The sequence below is a fragment of the Chenopodium album genome, chromosome 23 (genome assembly GCF_948465745.1).
Source record: "Chenopodium album chromosome 23, dcCheAlbu1.1, whole genome shotgun sequence".
Taxonomy (NCBI): Eukaryota; Viridiplantae; Streptophyta; class Magnoliopsida; order Caryophyllales; family Amaranthaceae; genus Chenopodium; species Chenopodium album.
The window spans coordinates 6,549,453-6,572,355 of record NC_137856.1 but is presented as its reverse complement, the minus strand read 5'-3'; the positions used below and the strand labels follow the sequence as shown (position 1 = coordinate 6,572,355).

Genomic DNA, 22,903 nt, shown 5'->3' with positions numbered 1-22,903 from the left:
AAGGTTTGGAAGACATGTCAATCTCGGGCAGTCCTTGATTATCGAGGTTTGAAGGGAATTGAGACCTGGTGCGTAGTTGTTGTTCCGTAAGGATTCTAAACATTTACACCACTCGAACCACAAGTAATTTAGACTACTCAATCGATTAAATTTGGTGTTGATTAATAAGGTGCAGCATAACATCAAAGGCCACTTCATCCAAGAGGTCATCAATATCAAAAACGACACTCTTGCCCAAATTTTGTTTGCCTTATTAGCAAATTTTTCGGCTATGATCTTAAGATTTTCTTAGCTGACTTGGTACCTTTGATCTCTTAATTTTCTACATGGTTGGTTATAACTTTATTTGTCGCATATCCTTTATACTTTTTCTCTGTTTTTCCTCTTAAACTTTTTATAAACAAAACTAATCAATAGGAAAATAATTATTGTACCTTATGACTGAATAAAATATTGTAGTGATTTTTTCGAAATTACTTTCAGCCACCTCCTAGTGAATCAGGTATATCGATATCTAAAGGTTTATCTAAACAAACACGCACTAGTTTATATGTGCTCACAAGTCACAACTTCAAATGTATATCGGTAGGTAAATAATCTCATTCCATAGAACAACTTGAACACAATAACTCAAACATTCTTAAAAGTACAAACAAACAATCAAATAAACTAAGTACAATGAAACACGAAAAGAAAATAAAAGTTTTTACATGTAAAACCCTCACTTTAAGAGTAAGGTAAAACCATGTAACTCCTATAAAGCATTTAAAGGATAGATACATAGCATCAATCATTATATCATACAGAAGAACGACTTACACATATATATATAGGCCCTTGAGGCCTTGAGTATATTCAAATAAATATGAGCCATAAACAATCAGGCCAATACTTTTTCCAACAGCCGGGTTGAAGTACGATGGTCCCAAATTAAATCTGTATAACAAATAATTGCAAAAAAATCGTCAACACATGATAGTTACAGAGAATACTCTTAGAAATAATAACTAGTTCTTTACCCGAGCAACGCTCGGATTACTATTAATAAAAATAACTTCATTTTTTTTCTCTAGTCTTCTATTTAATATCTTAATAATCTATAACAAAAAAATGAACAAGAAAAAAAGTTGTAAGCAAAAATTATATGATGAATGTGTAATTAAAGCTAAGAAATATTTGTTTAATAATTGATTCATTGATCTAGTTTCCTGATTGCTATATATATATTTTATCTTTGTAGTTATCTATGCAATTTTATTAATTATCTCTAAGGCCTTGTTCTCTTCACCTTAAAAAAATAATTTTAGTTCGGTAAAAATAAGTTCAGTTCAGTATCCTCATGGCAAAGCACACCAGAGATTGTAAAAACAGATGAAGCTCTAATCGAAGCTACTAGCTAGCTAACCATAATTAGATGAAAATAGTCATTCAGAATGACTGTCCTCATCTAAACTTGTCTAAGTTGACATAGATCAATGCAATAATTGCAAGTTACATACAATTTTTTATCATGCATCAATTGCACATAGAAGAGCTTTGTTTAGAGAAGATGGGACAATAAGGGGAAAAAATAAGGGAGGCAGGAAGGATTATCTAAGAATAAAGGAGAAAAAAGAAATTGAAGATTAATGGAGGTATAATCCATGGATAGGTATAAAGATGGAAGTTTTTTGAATTTCTATGAAAATTAAAGGCGATACATAAAAATCAAACAAATCTTCAAATTAAATTATAGAGCATGTACAATCACGTTTTAGCAACAATGAACATGAATTTGCAACAGCACAAGGTCAACAAGCCAAAGAGAGTATGAAAAGAAACAATCAATTTATGCATATAAGAGAGAGTTGAGAAGAGGGATGAGGGTACTCACTAAAGCGGGAGGAAGTCAAGCACTTGGCAAGTGGATGAAATTTCATATGAGCGGGTATAAAGGGGAGTGAGGGTTATGGTGGAACCACAACGCTCCGCTTTAAACTTGAAGAAGAGAAGAGTGGTGTTGGTAGGTAAGCTACGATCACATCGATCACCACCTGGAACAATCGGCACTACAGGCGAGTAAACGGCCAAGCACAAGATTTTGTTGGTGTCGTCTAGACAAAACAGCGAATCAAACCTGAAGGTACAATCATCTACAGAGAAATCTTTTTCAATAACCCGAGTGGACCACTGCACGTCAAACCACTTTGCGGTGGCAACCTCATATGCATGAACAAGATTGCGAAGTTTATGGGCATGAAGATAGAGGACACCATCAAGAAGTGCAGCATCCTGTACTCTGTCCCAATCAGAGACATTGGAGTCTAGACATTTCCATGTACCAGCACAAGTAGCATGAGTGGGAGGATAAAAGGCATAGAGGGAAGACGAGGAAAGCTGACCGTCATTCAAGTGAATTAGAATGCGATTGTTGGTAGGGTCCGGAATCACTGGCATAGATGGACTACAATCCACCAGTTTGGAAGGCAAAGGGCCAAGCGACTTCCAGGGGCCATGGGGCACACCATTGGTGGTATCGACATGAAGAACCTTTGGAGCAAGGACATTTCCAATACAGTAGACATCCCCATTAAGGCAGGTGTAGTTGTATTCATTAGGATCATTGATCGGAGCTGGGCCCCACGTCCCACCAACACCAACACCAACACCAACACCAACACCAACACCAACACCAACACCAAAATGTAAGTGAGACGCGCCCACGTAATAATTCAATTGAGAATCGGGTGGGGGTGATGATATTTCATTCTGACCACCAAAGATGAAGATGGACTGACCCAAAGCCACCATTTCACCAACCTCCGCAGCCCTTCGCAGTGATGGTAAACAATTATGATATATTTTGTCCAGCTTCAGATCCACTATGTGGAATTCTTCTCGTCTAAAGATTTCTTCAACCATATTACCATCTTCGTTTTGGTATTGTACCTTATCTTTAATATTGTTCAATGACCGCACCAGAATCTTTCTTTCCATTCCTTGTTCGATACTCTGCCACTTCCTTTGAGTTGACCCACCACCTCTTTTCCTCCGTCCCATTTTTTCCCCTAATCATAACACAAACACAACTAGTTTATTACATCACATAAAATTCAAATTAACATCAAACATAGAAACACCTGTAACCCACGTTATAATCTTTTTGGATTTGTATTGTATATGTATATTACAAGAAGGTCAACAAGCTCTTCTGACTTCCTGTCTGCCTCACACTCCAGATAATACAGAACAAGAAAGAGATACTCGTATTACTTATGCCAAGAATAATGTCAGAGGAATACAAGTATCATAAATAATTCCTACTTTGCTAGTGGGTAAAATCATCAAAGGAGACCCAAAATCCACAAAATAATCAAAGGAGACCTAAAAACCACACTAAATTCTTGTTGCCTCAGAAAATATCAAAGTAAATTATAAATATCAAAATTACAGCATCAAAATTGACCTTTAAAGTTTCTAATAGCTAATCTAGTTGTAGCCATAGTTTAATAATCTAGCATAGAACAACCAAACATTGACTTACCTCACAATTAACTTAACGATAAACCCAATAGAAAAATTGATGTTCGATGGTTTAAAAAAAATAGTATCAGCATACCTTCTTCAAGCAAATGGAGAATTAATTCTCTACCTTCTTCACCTCGTTGACAAAAATTAGGATTCAATCAACACCAAGATTAAAATTTCACAACGAAACACAGAACATTCCATCTTTATTACATCGGAATCGGAAATTCCAGAAAAGAGGAAATTCACAACAAAATAAGCAAAAGATCAAACCTTTCTCCCAAAAAAAAACAATAAGACTAAAATAATCGCATCAAAATTAAGTCTTCCTTTCCCTCCAAAAAAAAAAAAAAAAAAAACCTTCCTTTCAAACATAAACATCACCCACTCATCATGATTTTTCTAGATTATCACATCACATAAAATCAAACAACCGAAGAATTAATTAATTTTATAATCCATAATTTCACATCAAAACAATCATCGAATACAGAAATTCATCAAACATATGCTACAATCGACCTGATAAATTATTTCAGAGAGAATTAGGAATCATACCTGAGAAAGAGAGATAGAGAAACAGAGACAGAGAAGGAAATTGGGGACTTTTGATTAAACGGTGACATGAATGAAACCCTAAGACTTTTTATTATTTCATTTACTTGTATTTTTCTACCCTTTATATTGCGGAGCATTAGCAAATGAATAGTGTCCGGACGGAATTGCCCTTCATGTGCCACATCAGCTTCCTCTACTTTTTTTTTTTTTTTTTTTTTTTTTTTTTTTTTTGAAGAAACCGTTAGTCGGGCAATTTTATTAAATTATATCAATTTCCGCCAAAGTAAGAAAGCTTTGGAGGAAATCGTTAAACCATACATATGGAGATTCACTTGTACTATGTCTAGCAATCAAGTGTGCTAAGGTATTACCCGATCTACGGACATGACTACATTTAAAGAAATAAAAAAACTTCTTTCAATCTCCTAATATCCTCATAGAAAAGCATTAAGGTTGAGTACCCCATATCATTTTTGTTGATGATGTTCACTACATTAGCTGCGTCACATTCAAGCTCGATCCTCAAGTGTCCCAACTGCTTTGCAATCTGCATCCCCCACCTGGCAGCAGCTACTTCAGCCTGTTCAACACTCCATCGTGCCTTCATACGTTTAACAGCTGCTGCAATAATGCTCCCCGCCTCATCCCGCAACACCACACCAAAACCAATTATATTATTTGCAGCGAGATGGGCATCGAAATTCACCTTAATGTTGCCTGCAGCAAGAAGACGCCACGTCCCAAGGGGAGCAACATCACATGACCCAGCTGGCCTAAACACCCTTTCCGCATACTCCTTATAATCATTAAGCATCTTGGTGAAATTTGCACCAACACCACTCGGATCAGCCACAAGTTCATTATGCACTCTTGCATTTCTACAAAACCAAGCAGCCCAACACAGCATACAGAAGAGACTCAGTTCGTTTTTGCTCAGTCTATTTGCCACCCACAAAAAACGATCACAAAATGAGGAATTAGGGGCATAAGCTAACAGGTCTTGGAAAGCACTATACGACCAAATAATTGTTGCATCAAGACAGTCAAAAAGAGCATGATTGATGGTCTCTGTAGCAGCCCCACACCCTTGGAAAATGCTGTCATTAACAATGTGACGAACCCACAGCCTCTCCTTGACCCCAAGACTCCCTTTACACCCTCTCCACACAAAATGTTGCAATTAAGAGGACCCTTGACTCCCCATACTCTCTTCCATAGTTCCTCTTCAAGGACCCCATGAGACAAAAACCATGCACGTTGCTTCCCAAGCCTTGCAAGTAGGTAGCCTGATTTGACAGTGTAGCACCCATTTTTCGTAGGCCACCAATATCTCTGATCAGCAGACCAAAATTCTGACAGGGGTAAATCCAAAATTAGCTCACATTCATCCTCCAAAAAAATACTCCTGATGAGTTCCTCATTCCATCTCACATTGTCAAAATCAATTAAGTCTGAGACACGAAGATTAGGGTCCGCATTTATGTTCGGAGTTGGCACAATTGATGCACTATCACCTGGCAGCCACGCCTCTTCCCATACCCGGATGCTCTGCCCATTGCCCACCCTCCATTTTAAACCCTCTAGTAACAGAGGTTTAGCACCCCAGATACTACTCCAAGTATAGCTCGGGTCGTAACCTATTTTTTATTCCAAAAAATCATCATTTTTATAGTACCTGGCCTTCAACACCGAGTGCAGTAGAGAATTTGTATCATTATGCAATCTCCATGCCTGTTTTGCCAGCAAAGCTTGATTGAAAGACTTGAGATCACGGAACCCCAGCCCTCCCATCGATTTAGGCATACACATAGAATCCCAACTGTGCCAATGCATCTTACGAGTAGCATTTGTGGACCCCCACCAAAATCGGGCAATAAGAGCATGAATATCATCAAGCAAACCATCCGGCATACGGAACACACTCATCATATAAGTCGGAATGGCTTGTGCGACGGCTTTAATCAGAATTTCCTTTCCGGCCCGTGACATCAACTTTTCTTTCCACCCATTCAATTTCTTCCATAACCTCTCTTTGAGTCCAGCAAAAATGATCTTTTTAGACTTTTCGATGATCGTTGGCAATCCAAGCTAGATACTTCTCATGTTTAACCACCTCCCTAACACCCAACGTTTCCACTATATCTTTCCTCCGATCAACATTTACACATTTGCTAAAGGTCACTTCAGTTTTGCTTAGATTAACCTTTTGTCTGGATGCTCTCTCATAAATACTGATTATATCAGCGATCTTAGAGCATTCATGCAAATTTGCTCTAGCAAATAGAATGCTATCATCAGCAAAGAAAAGATGAGAAACCCGAGGTGCCCCTCTACAAACTCTAGCACCATGAATCAACCCATGTCTTTCTGCATTTGCAATCAGAGTAGAAAATACGTTAGCACATAGCAGCAAAAGATACGGGGATATCGGATCACCTTGACGAAGGCCTCTAGTCGGAATAACAGACCCCGAAATCTTCCCATTTATCTTAAACGAGAAAGAAACACTTGAAAGGCAACCCATAATTTTTTGAACCCATCCGACACTAAATCCCATCTTCAACATCATTCTCTCCAAAAAAGTCCACTCCACCCGATCATATGCTGTACTCATATCCAATTTCAGAGCTACATTGCCATTTTTCCCTTCCCCCTTCCGTTTCATAGCATGGAAGATCTCAAAAGCCACCAAAGCATTATCCGAGATCAATCTCCCAGGAACAAAAGCACTCTGATTAATAGAGATGATAGAGTCAAGGAAGGGTTTTAATTTATTTGCCAAGGTCTTCGAAATAATTTTGTAGAGTACATTGCAAAGACTAATCGGCCTAAATTCACCCATAAATTTAGGATCATTACATTTTGGAATCAACACAATGCACGTCCTATTTATATTCTCAATATCCACATTCCCTCTCCACCATTCCTTCACAAAATGCACAACACCGTTAACTATAATATGCCAAAATTTCTGAAAGAAAAGAGCGTGCATACCATCAACTCTGGGAGCTTTATTAGGGTGCATCTATAAAAGTGCTTGTTTCACCTCCTCACCTGTCGGTTCACGATCAAGTTTCACCTCCTCTACCTTTGTGTTTTTATTTTCCTTTTTTTTTTCTTTCGTGCTGAGTTATGGACGGCTTGACCATGATTTCAGTTGAATATTTATTAATTTTAAGTTAATATTAAATAAAAATATATCTAGGAAATTAAATAATATAATTTTGGTTTTTAAGTTGATATAATTAGAATAATGTTTAGAAAAATTCAATTTTTGGTAGTTAATAGTTAATAATGTTGGATTTTATGTTTATTATATTTACAATGTTGGTTATTACTATGTTTAATATTAATGAATATCTACAATAATGACTATGCGTCATGTTGGCGGTGATGGAGATGGTGCAAATCACAAACTTGGAAAAAGGGCTCAAATCATACCTCGAGGAGAGGGTAGCCGAAAGAGGTTGTGATGGGTGGTGGTGGTTGTGTTAGGAGAGGGAGGAAGACAAAGGATATAATTAGAAGTTCACTAAATATTGTGACCGATTGTGATAAATTTGTGGGCGCCGTTTACGATTCACTAATGTTTTGTTACAGTACGTTCAATTAAGAACTCTTAATTTGACTTGATTTTAATCAAGCTCGACCCGACTTAGTTTGCCCTATTAGAATAAAATGACCCGTTATTATCCGACCCATCACGGATCAACCCAAACTTTATATGATTACCCAATTTGACACCACTATTTATAGCCAATATGGATGTCAAAATAATCCTTATTTACCTTGTTTGAAATAAGAATATCCTCCCGTCAAAAAAAAAAAAAAAAACAAGAATGATCCTTGACCGTTGATAATGTTTAGATCTTACGATTCACATTATATGCGTATCAAATACTCTTCCTCCTGCCTTTTCACTTTTCTTCCCTGTTCCACTTTTATGCTGAGCCTCTTTCTTTCTCCTCCATTGAAGCTACTCTAAAACCTACATTAAAGCGGTTTCTGAGCTTTCTCTCCTCCTAAATTATCCGTTAAAGTGGCTCCTGAGATTTTTGCCCATCAACGAGGCAGCTCCTTAGGTGAGGGTTTTTTTTTTTTTTTTGTTTTTTTTGGGTGTGTAATATTAATTTCACAATTTAGGGTATATATGTATATTTTAAATGTCAGTATACTCAATTTAGGGTTCTTCTAAAGTGGATTATTGAAATATTTACTGAAATTATGAAAGTTTATAACGAGTGATTTTGTTGCTAGAGTTTTGCTGTGTGCACCTTTTACGTTGATGATATTAAGCCAGAAGAAGTTTGGAGCTTTTCACTGTTACACTGCGCCTCTCTCTCTCCATTGAATGGTACTCTGAATTCTCCATTGAAGCGGCTTCTGAGCGCTCGCTCGTCCCTTGTAGCAGCATCTGAGGTAAGATTTTTATTTTTAATAATCGAATATCAATATCACAATGTAGGGTTTATTGTTATTTTGATTGTCAGTATATTCAATTTAGGGTTCTTTTAAAGTGGATTATTGAACTATTCGGTTTTAATAACTCAAGTTATGAAATATTATAACTAGCAATGTCATTGCTAGGATTTAACTATTGTACAACTTTACTTAGATATTCATTTTTTTTGTTGTTGATAAAAACGGCCCAAATTTACGCAGATATTCTTAAGCGAGAAACATTTTTATGTTACATTTGAAGTTTAATTTGATAATCTAAGTTGCACAGAATCAGGAAATGGAAACGGATGCGGAAACAGAATCAGAAACGAGAGAATGAGGAAATGAAATATTGATATAATTTAGGTGATGTTTGGTTGGCATAAGAAAATATGGGAATTGGAAAATCGTAGGGATTGTTACTAGGGATAGTTGTTTGGTTAACCAAAAAAAATGGTGGAATGGGGAAAGTAGAAAATCCTAGGAATTTTTACTTCCCACAAAATGTAGGAATTTAATTACCTAGTTTCCCCTAGGTAAATAGGAATTTATATGGGAAGTTACTTCCCAACATTGCAAATCAAACAACTTTAGAAAAATCCCAAATTCATGTGAATTTCTAGACTTTATATTCTTGAAAAAATTGATAGTTTTAAGGTGGCGAAGTTAAAAAAAATTGAAGAAGATAAAATTTATACACCAATTTGTCAAATATGCTCTCTTCTCTGTACAATTTAATTAATTTTGTCTCTGCAGATCAAACATGGAAGAGTCACGGAGGATGAGTATTGTTCTACCGATTATTGAATCACTGAAAAATGCTAAATCGTATCATAAAGCAATTGATCTGATTAATGAAGAAGTTCGCAAGATGGAAAATGTAGATAACATTTGTTCTTTACTTGAGCTACTTGCTCATTGTTACTGTGGTACATACACAGATTATGATAGTAAGTTACGTTTTTTTTTTTTTTTTTTTTTTTTTTTTTGTTATTTCTTAAATTTGTTAGATATATTTAATCCCATTAAATTTATTGTTGTAGAGGCGTTTGAAGCTCTTTGTAGATGCAGATCGTTGCAAGGAGATGATTATGAATTCCAAAATGCAGAATCCTATTTTATATTTGGGTATATTTCAATATTTTCACCTTTTCAATTCCATGAGTAACTTATTTGTTTATGTAGGGCTGGAAAGTTCAAGAGAGGGATGTTAGATGATGCCCTTGTTGCTTGTACTATAGGTTTGAACAAGCCACAAATTGGACCAGAATTGAAACTTGCCCTTGAGTGTTCTATCACCGAGTTAACAAAAGAAATAGAAGCTGAAAAATTGGCAGGAGGTATGATGAATAAAATATTTAAATTTTCACTAATAAAAAAAGTTAGATAATATTTACCTTTTAACGATCAATTTAAATTTTTTCTAGATGAAGCAAAAAAGCTAATTGAGGCTGAGGAGAGAGAGAAAAAGAAAGCTGAAGATACTCAAAATAAAATGAGGCAAAAAAAAGAAAAGATGAAGAATGTAGAAAATGTCACAAAGGTTATGGAAGAAAACCTCAAGGAAGCTTTAAAATCTATTAGGTTAGTTATAATACTTTACATTATTTTAATGTTCTTTTATAAAAATTTAAAATAAACTTTTTTCCTTCTTTGTGAAATAGTGGCATGGAAATTAGAGAGGATGGTGGAACTAGTACTATCTTACCTGAGTGGCAACCTCGAGAGGTAAGTTTTTCATAGTTTTAGTAGTTTGCTTTATATGTGTACTTCGGATAAATTAAAATACCTATATGGGGTTATTATTGGTAAAAGACTAAAAAACCTAGTTCTTAAAACACGAGTTGATCACAAATGGTCCCCCGAAAAAGGCAGAAATCTGTTTTAAGGAATTAGTTTGCAATGATAACTTAAAATGAAAGTAAGTCATGGTAGTTACATGAGCAAGAAAGAGTAAACGAACCTAATTTGTTGGCACTAAGCTGCAATACAAAGGGACATAATATCATAAAATTTGTTCCAAAATTCTAATATAGACACGTGGTTCAAGGGAGCTACATATGACTATGTAACTATGTTAATATCTACCATATTGTTCAATTCAAATCCATGAAATTGAGTTTTTTAAGATTTAATTTATCAAAGCCTTATTGGTCACATACCTAGCAGGTAGTAGGTAAACACCCTCAAAAACCAAATTTTCGCAAACAACAGTAGCTTAAAAATCTCAAAGTCCAATTGATCACAACATCCCAATAAAAAACAACCTGTTAATTTGCCCAAATCACCATCAATTCTTAAATTTTTAGGGTTTTATGGTAGACACAAATAAGAGCATGAAATTGAAGATGAATATCGTGTTTGAGCATATTGAGATGATCGACGGAAGAAATGTAGACATGCTCGAAGGTGTCAAGGTTAGTGAATTGAGCAAAGAGTGAAGGGAAGCAAGAGATTGGAAAAAAAAAAGTGTGAACGAAGGGAAAAAATAATATGGTGAGGAGGAAAAAGGAAAAAAAAGTGAGGTGGGAAGGGTTGCACTCAAGTCAACAAAAGTATAATGTTCATTGAACATTTAACTTGGGGATAGCCACATGTATAGATAGTGTTGATGAGAAGTGAAGAGAGAGTTGGAAAAGGGACACGTGTATAGGTCTTTGTTTTATTTGGTGTGTACTATATATATGTGCAATAGTTGAACATGCATCTCTCTTAGATACTTTTATGATGTACCTACAGAATTCTTGCATATTATTAGAAAGGAAAAGAAGATGAAGCTTTTTGGACTTTTAATGGTCATATGAGCTTAAATAAGATTTGAATTGTTTATTTCACGGGAGTGTACTTATTCAAGTTTAAATTTCGTAATTGATTTTTCGTGTGTGATTTAGTTATTTGCATGATTTGATTGTAGAAATACTTGTGAATTTTAGAAAGAAAAATGAAAAGATAAAAAAGTTTTGGGCCTTTAGGCCATTTTAGATCGAAGGAAGGAAATTAAGATCTATTGTTTCATAGCTTTGATGATTAAAAAACTGAGCTTGTTTTTGACTCCTGATTACGAGTCAAGAGTATCAATTTTGTGAGAAATTGTGTATCGAGTATTATATTGATATTTTTGTAATAGGTAAAATTGTGTCTTACTTGAACCAAGTTTAATCGTTTGTGTCTGAAAATTTATGATGAATCTATGAGAACATCTAATATGACAAAACAAAGATCAAATAATTATTAATATTTACTGAAGTTAAGGCTCATGTTATTCAAGTTTTCGTATTTAGCTACCAATGAGCTTTTTATTGTTTGAATAGTACATGGCTTTCGCTTTGGCTTTGGCATTGTCTTGTTTTCTTTTATATCTGATAATGATAATGTATTTCGGTTTATAAATATTGTAGTTCAATGTTCCCTTCAATGGCATATTAGAGAAAAAAAGTGGGCGGAATTGCTTCATAGGAAGTATTCAAAGTGAATTGTGCAAGCTGCCGAAGTCTTTTGTGGAGGCTTCATCATATCACTTTGACAAATGTGATGTGTCACAGAAATAGTTTATTCTATCGAGGAGTTTTTTTCTCTCAAGTATCAGAAACTCAAGAGTTCTAACATATTTGCCGATGAGACTTCGTTGGGGGAAATGTGGTGGGATCATATTTCTGGGATGTTCTGGAGAATCTTTAGGTAAACAATTCCTTTCTTCATTTATATATGAGAAATTATACGCAATACTCTTACTTAAATCAATGTACCAATCCTTACATATTTTCTTGTGCTAGAGTTTAATTTTTCTTTTGAAAAAAACAAGTATAAAAGTTATATTTTCTTTGAATTCAAGCATTGTAAGTTAAATTGTTTGCTTATATAACTCTCATTATGTAAACTAAATGAATTTGTAAAGTGGTTCTTATTAGATTGGGTTTATTACCGAGCAAATGTTCATAATGCATAGCTAAAAAGAAGCATATACTATATTTGTAAGACTAAAAATTGACAAATTATGATGCCATGCAAATAATATTATCAGTAAGGGTTACACATAGAATTTTCAAAACAGTAAAGTACCATGCAGAATTTTCATTTGTTTTTTCATTATAGGAATTGAATGTTTCTAACACATACATTATATGTTTATTAATTATGTTTTTGGTCATTGTAATTGTAGGGATGTGGCTAGAGGGTTGATGTTTTTGCATGAGAAAACTAATTATGCTTGTGGGGATTTATCTTTCAACACTTTCGTTACATTTGGTGGTAGGGGGCGGATCCTACCCTCCTTGGACAAGTCCAAGAAAGGTGAAGAAGATGTGACTCAATTTTTTCAGCTACTGAACGATATTGTATATTTTCCTTTCGCAGGAAAATCTACTCCTGTCATTGTTCTTCCGAGTGACTTGAGTAGACTCTTGGATTTCATTCCCCGCATGCAGTAAGTTTCATCATTATCGTCATCATCATGAAAAACTCATAACCATTATTGCATGACTTTTTTTATCCTTAATTGATTTTCTGGATGATGGATTTTTAATTTTCATTTGCACCTATTCTTGATGGTGAGAGTCAGTTGAAGTTTTGTTCTTGGTTCCTTGGGTGTTCCTGTTAGATTCCACCACCCATTTAATTGCATATAGTTTGACATTTATAACCGATTTAAACACTAGAAAGTTCATAAAAGACTTACTTGCTGAATTTCTGATTTGTAAGTTTGCTCTTCAATTTCTGATTTTAGGATTTTTGAGAATCGTAAGTTCTCCTTTTGAAGTTTTCAGTTTCTTTACTACTCTAGTTGTTGTCTTATGATGGTTTTCTTATTATCCATTTCTGCAAATTGATGAGATAAGAATTTAAAGCGGGTATGGTTAAGGAAAGCATTAAACTTGCATAGGGATGAGAGGAGGTTTTGCTTCGAGTATGATGAGTGGATAGAATGATATCGAACTTGACTTTTATGTTGTCTAGCGTAGAGATATTGCGATGTTACAAATTTTATATTGTGTTGTCCATGCATGTGTTAAGATAACTATTATCCTTATTATCAGCATTCATGATTAAGGTGGTGTTGTGTTAAACCATGGTTGGTTGCGTCTGTTTCAAAATGTTAGAGAATGGTGTTCTTGATCGTTTTAGTTAGTTTTCAAGTTGCACATGTATATAAATACATATGTTGTTAGTTTGTAATGTTTCACTTTTATTTTAAAGCTTAGGTTGTGTGTGTTAGCTGATGCTTACATATTAGGTTTATGTTTACTAAGGCTATAAACTTGAATGAATTTCTGTTTCTGATGTGTTTTGTTTTACTTTAGGAGAGTACCGACATATTTTCTTGTTAATCATCCGTTTTTTTGGACGGTTCAAGAGAAAATTGATTTTGCCTTGAAGCTTAAGAAGTTTATCAAAAAGACGAAACATACAGAGGCAGTGGTTCAAAAACAGATGGAACAATTAGGTGCTTTCTATGATTGGTGGGATGGACTCGCAGGTGTTTATTTCAAAATATGGAAAACTGCTCAAATTAAAAAGACTATTGCTTCTTACAAAAGACAAGTGGATATTGTACGATTTTTTAATGCGGCTTATTCCCATGTTAATGACGATGAATACAAAAAAGATCGCAAGTGGAAGGTTTGTTTATATTTGTGTGAATGTAACATGCTTGATTTATGTTATTATATATTGTAATAGTGTATTTTCTTATGTTTTCTTCATTCTGGCAGAAATGGACTGATGTAGAGATTGAGAGAGATCTGGAGGCATATTTTCCTGATTATTGCGTTACTATATTTGGATGTCTTTGTGATTGTATGAATAATAGGTAAGTGTACCTAATTTGACTTGTCAATTCTTTAACTATCTCTAAAAAGAAACAAAAACTAAAAGAACTAGTACATCTTTGTTTTTATTAGATCGTTACGTGAGTATGAGTTGAAGGATGTCAACCATTTACTTCCGAGTTGATCATTGATGAGGTATGTTTGCTTTTGAGGCCTACGTTCTAGAATCTGTTCAGCAATAAATCTACCAAATCCATGGTCATAGTTCATAGTTGTGTTGCATGCTCAGCATTTAATTCTGTTATTTATTAGAATACACTACAAAAACCTGATCCTTTTACGACAGTCCATTAATGACGGGGTTTAAATCATGTCACTAATATAACACTTTTAATGACAATCTTTTAGCCCGTCATAAAACATATCCAACTTCTACTAAAAGCCCAACCCAATTCTTATTATGACAACTAAAACCTCAATTAAACAAAAACAAAAGAAAGGCCTTTATTTTCTGTTATTCTCTCCACCATAATATAGTACCAAAACACCATTTTCGTTGCTCCAAGAAGATCAACAACTGATTTTTCCTCCATCAAAATACACCAATTTTTTCCAGAAAAATTAGTTGCAAATTTTGATTCAAGATGTTCAGTTGATTTTTTGCTTTGATTTAGGTTAGTTACTCAATTTTAGCTTTAATTTCTTTTTCAAACAAAACAAAAAAGTGTTGTATCGATTGTTCGTGGGATTCGGCTTCAAAAGGACTACTAAATCGTTGATTTGAGTTGGGAATTGCAAAAAATCTTTGATTTGAAGGTTTGTTTCTCTCTCTTCTTTTCTTTCATTTCATATCAAAAAGCAGCCTCCACTAGGCAGACCTCTAATTAAAGGCTTTCAAAATTTACTGCGGTTATAGATTTTGCCCGCACCTAACAGTCCCTTTGCTATGTTTCAACTCAACCTGTAACATCTGTTGGTTTGCTATGTGGCAAAATACCGGTCTAGGTAAACTGTTATTTAGAACAATAGCCATACCTCAATCTGTCAGGAACATTCTGTGCCAAATATGAATTATTTGTCTATGTAATTTGCACTCTCAAAACCAATGTTAGGATCTCAACTATCTCTTGAAATGTAGAGACCTAATATTAAAGAGTATAGTAATAGCCTACCAACAGAATTGCATCTTAGCTTGTTTTACCAGAAAATAACAATGGAACACTCATATAGTCAGATGTTCTGGTTTCATAGCCATACCTCAATCTGTCAGGAACATTCTGTGCCAAATATGAATTATTTGTCTATGTAATTTGCACTCTCAAAACCAATGTTAGGATCTCAACTATCTCTTGAAATGTAGAGACCTAATATTAAAGAGAATAGTAATAGCCTACCAACAGAATTGCATCTTAGCTTGTTTTACCAGAAAATAACAATGGAACACTCATATAGTCAGATGTTCTGGTTTCCCACAGCAACCTGCAATCACTGTTGGTTTATGCATTGTTACTCGGAAAAGGTTTATAGCATCATTTTATGCATGAAGTAGAAAAGGTTTATAGCTGGTTAATCTGTGAATAGAATCATCTTGGTGGTGTTCAACAAGTATCAGGAGTAATAATATCTTCTGTTTTTATCAGTGGCAGGCTTCTCTTTTACTGCAGATTTCCTGATGACACTGCTTAATTCTCTGATGTCAATCATGTCAAAGGCTGGTTCTTGTGGACGCGACTTTGTCAATATAGGGCGCAGCTCAAGCTCTGAAATTTCATCAAATTTGTTAAACTTCTAAAACTTTCAATTGTACATTGCACAAATACTCTATTTTGTTTAGTCTTAAAATTGTACACATCTCTTATCAATTTTGTTTCTTCTCCCTTTCTAGATATACAATATGTGGTTGGTTTTATATGGAACTTTTGTTTCACTTTGTATGACCTTGTTGCTATTCATGTTAATATTTGAACTATTACATTAGTGAACCAAAGAATCTATTGATATCAATTATATTAGCAGGTTTGTAAATGATAAAATTGTGACAGGGTTATCTGATCATAAATGGTTTTTCGCGACCGGATTTTTGCCTGTCGAAATTGGCTTCTGCGACGGGATTTTTGCCCAACGTAATTGGCTTTTGTGACGGGAAGATGATACATTCTTAGATCCTCCGTATCTTCTTTTGCAGCTAACTCCAAAACAAGACTTTCGCTTGCTTTCTCATAAATTTCATGGAAAAGGGCATGGGAAAATGAAACAGGAAAAGCAGATGAAACAGTATCTCAATGAACTGAAGCAGAAGCAGATGACTTCCACAGTCTGTGGATAGAATGAGAGAGGCTCAAGCTCAATTGAAAACACCCTATCTTGTTCTTAGTGGGTTAGTACTTTGCTTTTTTACTTGTGTATGAGTATTTTTCAGGACATGAGTTTAGTTTTGAGAACGGACCTCGATGACCTAAAAATAAAAGTGATGCACTTTTTGAAAACATTTGCAATTAATAACAAGATTTACAATTGTAAAGAAGATACTCCTTTGCTTTTTATGTATTTGCTACATTATATCATCTTAGGCGGTTACATTTTTGCTTATTATCTTTCATCTATTTGATGCCCTCATGTTTTCCCTGGAATATAAGTTAAAATGTATTAATTAAATCAAGGCTCTGATTCGACTGACTCTGTCCTGTTGACACTTATAATCAGGCAAACTAGTGATCCTAGGAGTTGCTTTGCAACTGTTGAGAAGGATGTCCCTGGAAGCTTGACACCTATGCTTGGCGATAAAAAGGTAAGCTCTCATTTTGCTCGTTGCTTTTTTTTTATTATTATTATTTTTTTTATATATATACATAAAATATATATCATATCATGCATTTCCCAGTTCTCACTCAATGAGCAAAGATAAGGCTGGTAAGAGACTTGTAGGGCTGTAACTAGACTTGTAAAAATGGGTCGTTAGATCAGGTTCAAGTCGGATGATTTTGTGGTTGGGTCAATTTGTTATGGGATACTTGTGACATGGGTGCTGGGACATGAAATCTTTAAACATATTCTCGATACTAGAAGACTTGCATTTGCCTTTCATTTAAAAAAATGCATGCATATCCATATTATAGATTAACTTGTTTGATAGATCCTGTTAAGTTCACATCTCTTACCCATTTGTAAGCATATCCCAATTTTTTTTCCTCTAGATGTGGTCTAAGATAATTGAGGCGTTGCAATAAATACTTAGGGTATAATTGTAAGTTGATTATAAGTAGCGGTAATGGGAAGAATTTAAGTGTAACTAGTTTTTGGCCCGGGCGATGCCCCGGGTCATTGTTTGTAAATAAAAAAGAATAATAAAATAAAATAAAGTATAATATATTGGTGGTTTTATAAGAAATATTTGTGGTAAACTCGAATTTTTATATTAGGCTAACTATAACATTAATGATTAATTTTAACTTAATAATTAACTATAGTTAGAGTTTTTTTTTGTTTACATTTAAATAATTTTAAAACTAATTTCTTTTTTTTTTTAAAAAAAAAATCATCTTCTTCCCCAACCAGCATCCCACCACGCCGGCGTCGGCACCAGCGCCCACTCCCCTTCCCCTACCCTCGCCGGCGCCCAGCCACCTCAAACCATCGCCTGATTTTCGCCGCTGAAACCCATAAAAAACCGAAGCACTGAGGCTGAAGTCGATTGATTTTGCTGATTTTTGTGGCTGATTTTCGCCGGTTGTTTGGGTCGTGGGTCTGGGTTCGATCTAGCGGAGGATAGAGAGGTTGCGGTTGCGTGGAAGGAGGAAAAAGAGAGATTTGTGGTTGCGCGCAGTGGCCGTTGGGAGGAGAGTGCTCGGTTAGAGGAGAGAGAGGAAAGGTAGTGGGCGGTGGTTTGGACGTTTGGGGTTCCGCGTTGGTGGTTGTCTGGGTGGGAAGAAATTGGTTTTTTTTTAAAAAAAAAATAATTTAATTATTAAAATATAAAAGAAATTAACCATGGTTAGTGAGTTTATATTAAAATAGTTATTCTCTGTGGTAGTCAAAAATTCGAGTTTACCAAAGATAATATGTTTTTCTTCAATTTACCAGGGAAAAAACTTAAAAGTATGGTGTTACCAAAGAGAATTTCCCAAAAGAAAAAGAGGTGGTTAAAAAAAAACAGGCGTTTTAGTGGCAGTGAAATACAAATTTTCCAAATAAATTTGATACTTTTTGACATTTTTTGATGTTTATTGATAAATTATGTTATATTTGGTGATTTTTATTATTTCACTTATTGAAATGGTTAACGTTAAGATTCAAGAACACTTTAGTGAAGGCATTTATTAAAACCAAGCACCGTAAAATGCTAAGCGGAGGAAGTGTGGAAACAAAGTAAATATGGTTAATTGTGCAGTAAACTTGTTCAAAAGTCCCATCGGCTGACTTCTCCTTTCTTAGCTTTTGAGTCTCCAACTCCTAGAAGGTTTTAAAGTGAAATATCTTTTATTAATTTTTTGTAAAGGTTTTAAAGGAACTAGCAACAAACAAATTCTGGCATACATATTAATGAGTTGAAAATGACACCAAGTGCTTATAACATTAAGTAAATGGGTAAGGAAAACAAAGCGGTCAGGGCTTAACAAGTTAACAACACAAACTGAATCACCCAATCAAGTGATTCGATACCCTTTAGTGTGGGTGCCATTGATCCCTTCTCGAATGAAGAGACCATTGACATATTGTAAACCCCCAAAATTGTCTTTCGAAGGCTCCCAAACATTTCGTTTTGGGGAGCAGTGTTAAAATTGGTATTTTTCAAAGCAATAGATTGACAATCCATTACTAAGCTAAAATAGTATATTCCACAATGAATTATGTGAAGAAAAAGCTGTAATATGGGTGATTGAAGGAATATTTGTCACTTGTAACCTTTTGTATAGGCCATTTTAGCAATTACTACCTTTTCAAATAATAAATAAAATCAAATTGAATTTTACAACCCTACATTCACGTTCATCAAATTTGATACCTTTTGCACTTTTTGATGTCGTGAAAAGTCGTCATAAATGTTAATTCTACATTTTTACATTATTCCATTTATTGAATTATTGGTCAAATTAAATCATAAGTCAAAATTTTAAAAGTCTTGATGAATTTCCTAGATGTATCAAACAATCAAATTTATATGAAAGTTGCTATTTAGGCTGTAACATACATTTTTTTTTTTTTTTAAGAAAAGGCTGTAATTTCATTGTAGTCTATTCAGAAGGTTGTAAGTGACAATTCAGATTTTAATGAACGATATTTTAGTAACATTCATATAAAGAGACCTTTTTATTTTAACTCTCAACTTTCAAGTTTGTGTTATTAATTATTAACACTTATTGGGTACTTTCCTTGAATATCATGTAATCCCGTCCCCTTATAATTGGTCGTATAATTGAGTTATGACATTGGGATTTGTAGTATTTAATAAGATTTTATCTTATCCGTGTTCCTTTTTTAAATTCGATCCACTGCTTGACATTTTTGCAGAACGCCTTCACTTTTGTCCTTTTTTTTGTGTGCATTGGAGGTGTATGCATGCTTAGGGAATGTGTTTTGTGTATGTGTTTAGTGAAAGTGAGTGCATTGTGTCAGGTGTATCTGGTCCTGTGCCTGGCCTGTTTGCTATGCTATGTATGGTTTTCATTTCAGCCTAAGTACCCATGTTCAGTATTTGACTAATTAGCTTTTATGATAATTCATATTGGTCCGCAAAAAAATTTGTCTTGAAAAGTGGAGTACTATTTTGGACTTGTATTTGTGTTTGATGTATGTTGCCGCTAGCCAAGTCCATGTAACATTGTGTGTTTCCGTGAACAAGAGGGGCCGTGAGAGGAAAAGCAAAGACATCAATTTTATTTAACTACGTTCATTTATGCTTATTTGCTCTGGTAATGGCACCATGGGATTGCTGTGGAAGTTAATATAATAACAAATCACCCTGGCTCACTCCACCTGTGAGTCAGGGCAACATGACAGTCCTATCTGTGTCATTGTAGATTCTCTCGTAGCTTATTCTCATGATATTTATTATTGTCAATATTTTTTTACACATCTTTTGGGCTTCAAATTTTTTTGGTCTTTCTTACAGGTAGGTTGACCCTAAGCAGTAAAGCTTTGTATTTTGAGTCATTGGGAGTGGGCCAGTATGATAAAGCTGCACGATATGATCTTTCTATGGATTTGAAGCAGGTCATTAAGCCTGAATTGACTGGGCCACTTGGTGCTCGGCTGTTTGACAAAGCTGTGATGTATCGATCAGTAACACTGTATGTATTTTGATCATGTCTGCAGTATTAGGTGTTAATATTTTGAATTGGACCTGCATAGTGTTATACACTTTTACAATTTACATAGCCAAGTCTGTGTTTTATGTAGTAATGTAAAGTTATATTGTACATAATGTTATAGAGTGAACCCTACATTCAGCTGCTAACTTTTTTCATTTACAGAGCAGAGCCCATATTCCTGGAGTTCCCCGAATTCAAAGGAAGCTCACGGCGGGACTACTGGTTGGATGTCACTCTGTAGATATTGCTTGCTCACAGATTTGTTAGGAAGTATCATCTAAAGGGAATTCAGGAATCCGAAGCAGTTGCTAGGGCTATTCTTGGCATATTTCGGTGTCGTGCAGTTAGAGAGGGTTTCTATTTTTTCTCATCACATTATAAAACATTGCTTCTATTTAACCTTGCTGAGAATCTTCCTGGTGGAGATACAATTTTAGAAACTCTGTCAAGTTGTTTAGCACTTTTGAGAACGAGTAGTACTCAAACAGATTTATATTCATCTGGGAGTGTTTGTACAGAGAAACAGCATATATTATACCCAGTTTCGCTTCTAGCACTAAGAAGATTTGGATTAATTCTTCAGGAAGATGTAGAATTTGATGAGGAAGCCACATATGGTGGCGGATATATACTTGTGGGTGAAGTAGATCTTTTGGAAGCAGCAGTAAAACAATCAAAAGTGGATACAGGGAAGGCTGTAGCAGCACAGGAGACTGTCAACCAAGTTAAAGTAGACGGGATTGATGCAAATATAGCAATCATGAAGGTAATTGAATGTTTGAATATATAGTATCTTTTGGTTCTTCATTTATTATCTCTCTGCAGGAAGAGCTGAAAAAGTTTTTTTGATGCCAAGATTTAAGTGACAACATAGTTTCTAAATCCTATCTTTATGCCTGGGAATACTTGAAATTATGACATTGTGACCAAGTGAAATTTACGTGCTTGTAACTCCTATTTTACTACTGGTGCAGTTTTAGTTAAAGTTCTGTTGACGTATAGGATATAAATGTGTTTTTAAAAATACGTATAGTTTCTCTGTTGGTCTTAATTGGTCAGAGTTAAGGGGTCCTTAAATTTACTACCACCACTTCAAAAATCACTTACTTGAATTTAATTTCTCATGCTATCTTTACAATTGAACCACCGGCATCCTCTTAGTAAAAAACTTCCAAAATTGTCAAGAGAAATTTGTGGACTAAGCTGATGAACCTGCCAAAGGCCCCAATCAATCAATTACATGTGAGTTGCAACAAGAAGGGTGCTTTGGACAAACCACCTTGAGTTGTTTACAAGAGCAGAGTGACGTGGGAAAAAGTTGGTTACAAGAGAGAAATTAATTAGGATATATATAACAATGATTAGGGAAGTGAGAGCGAATTTATTTTTCAGTAGCCTTTTATTATAGTGTGATGATATATCTCCTAGTATACATGATAAGTCACCCAATTCTATTTTTTTTTTCCTTTTGCTTTTGATTATACGTCATAAACTTTGATATTACCCTAATGTCTCTTAAGACTAAAGAGCCATATGCTATTTTTTTTTACTTAAATTGGCTTTTCATTTAAAATGTAATGGCTGTATGCTTCTTTAGTATACAATAGCACTCGTGTAAGCCAAAACATTCAGAAGCACTAATAATTACTAAGACATTTTGATTCAGTCTATCATAATCTAAACTTTAAAAAAATAGAATCACTTGGGTAGTTGGCTGCATTGGAAATGATGAATTATTTTATATGACTTGATCTAGAAAGTATGGCTTTTTTTTTTCAGCTTGATATTTTGTGCATTTATGATATAGGGGACTCATTTGTCATGGTTAAATTTGCATAGTAATTTGTTTGTTTGTCTTTTGTATCCTTCTTTCCTAATCAAGTAATCTAATGATAGATTTGATCCTTCTCGCAGGAGTTGCTTCTTCCACTGATTGTACTAGCTAGGCGTGTTCAGTTTTTGGCTTCGTGGGAGGAACCTTTTAAATCATCAGTATTCCTGGTGCTGATGTGCTACTTATTTGTGAGGTACTCTTGATCTTAGTAGAGCTCTACAAGATTGAATGCTTGTTTTTCTTTCTCGTAATTTTTGGAATGCTTGTTTTTAGATCTCGTTATTTTTTTGATTGGTTGGATAATAAATGTATTACTTTTATTTAATGTATTTAGCTATATTTCTTGTAGCAGAAATGGGCTGTTAAAGTGTTTGGAATTTGGTTTTGGTATCCATATGTGAGAATAAGCAAGCTTCAAGACGTGCCAAATAAAGTTAGACTCGGGTTTTAGGAGCCTTTTTCAGATTTGAAATCTTGAATTCACACTTTAC

At 34.7% G+C, this 22,903-nt stretch overlaps 4 protein-coding genes across 8 annotated transcripts; 2 read left to right on the top strand and 2 right to left on the bottom strand.

The window, feature by feature from the left end:
• Positions 1-616: 616 nt before the first annotated feature.
• Positions 617-4,173, bottom strand: LOC145608947 (uncharacterized). Of its 3 annotated transcripts, XM_081664527.1 has the most exons (4): positions 4,066-4,164; positions 3,599-3,634; positions 1,874-3,047; positions 617-936 (listed from the first exon to the last, which is right to left on the bottom strand). In XM_081664527.1, coding segments are annotated over exons 3-4 (1,167 nt in total). In that variant the 5' UTR covers positions 3,040-3,047; positions 3,599-3,634; positions 4,066-4,164; the 3' UTR covers positions 617-935. The 3 variants fall into 3 exon arrangements, with proteins under 3 accessions (XP_081520653.1, XP_081520652.1, XP_081520651.1); XM_081664526.1 differs by lacking the exon at positions 3,599-3,634 and having other exon boundaries at positions 4,066-4,173; XM_081664525.1 differs by lacking the exon at positions 3,599-3,634 and having other exon boundaries at positions 1,874-3,028; positions 4,066-4,166.
• Positions 4,174-4,459: 286 nt separating this feature from the next.
• LOC145606930 (uncharacterized) lies at positions 4,460-6,054 on the bottom strand. The gene is made up of 3 exons (XM_081662753.1): positions 5,741-6,054; positions 5,186-5,629; positions 4,460-4,943 (listed from the first exon to the last, which is right to left on the bottom strand). Exons 1-3 carry the CDS (start codon positions 6,052-6,054, stop codon positions 4,460-4,462), a joined length of 1,242 nt encoding a protein of 413 aa, XP_081518879.1.
• A 1,882-nt stretch (positions 6,055-7,936) lies between these two features.
• Positions 7,937-12,053, top strand: LOC145608170 (uncharacterized). The gene is made up of 8 exons (XM_081663780.1): positions 7,937-8,147; positions 8,323-8,484; positions 9,262-9,455; positions 9,549-9,633; positions 9,691-9,845; positions 9,933-10,089; positions 10,170-10,233; positions 11,904-12,053. Exons 3-8 carry the CDS (start codon positions 9,269-9,271, stop codon positions 12,051-12,053), a joined length of 798 nt encoding a protein of 265 aa, XP_081519906.1. The 5' UTR covers positions 7,937-8,147; positions 8,323-8,484; positions 9,262-9,268.
• A 1-nt stretch (position 12,054) lies between these two features.
• Positions 12,055-16,204, top strand: LOC145608171 (uncharacterized). 3 transcript variants are annotated; one of them, XR_014105744.1, is made up of 7 exons: positions 12,055-12,183; positions 12,665-12,928; positions 13,803-14,121; positions 14,214-14,311; positions 14,403-14,465; positions 14,996-15,086; positions 15,917-16,204. XR_014105744.1 is itself a non-coding variant. In XM_081663781.1 (6 exons), the coding sequence occupies exons 1-5, from the start codon at positions 12,140-12,142 to the stop codon at positions 14,452-14,454; spliced, it is 777 nt and encodes a 258-aa protein (XP_081519907.1). In that variant the 5' UTR covers positions 12,055-12,139; the 3' UTR covers positions 14,455-14,465; positions 15,911-16,204. The 3 variants fall into 3 exon arrangements, 1 of the variants encoding a protein (XP_081519907.1); XR_014105743.1 differs by having other exon boundaries at positions 15,911-16,204; XM_081663781.1 differs by lacking the exon at positions 14,996-15,086 and having other exon boundaries at positions 15,911-16,204.
• Positions 16,205-22,903: the final 6,699 nt, after the last annotated feature.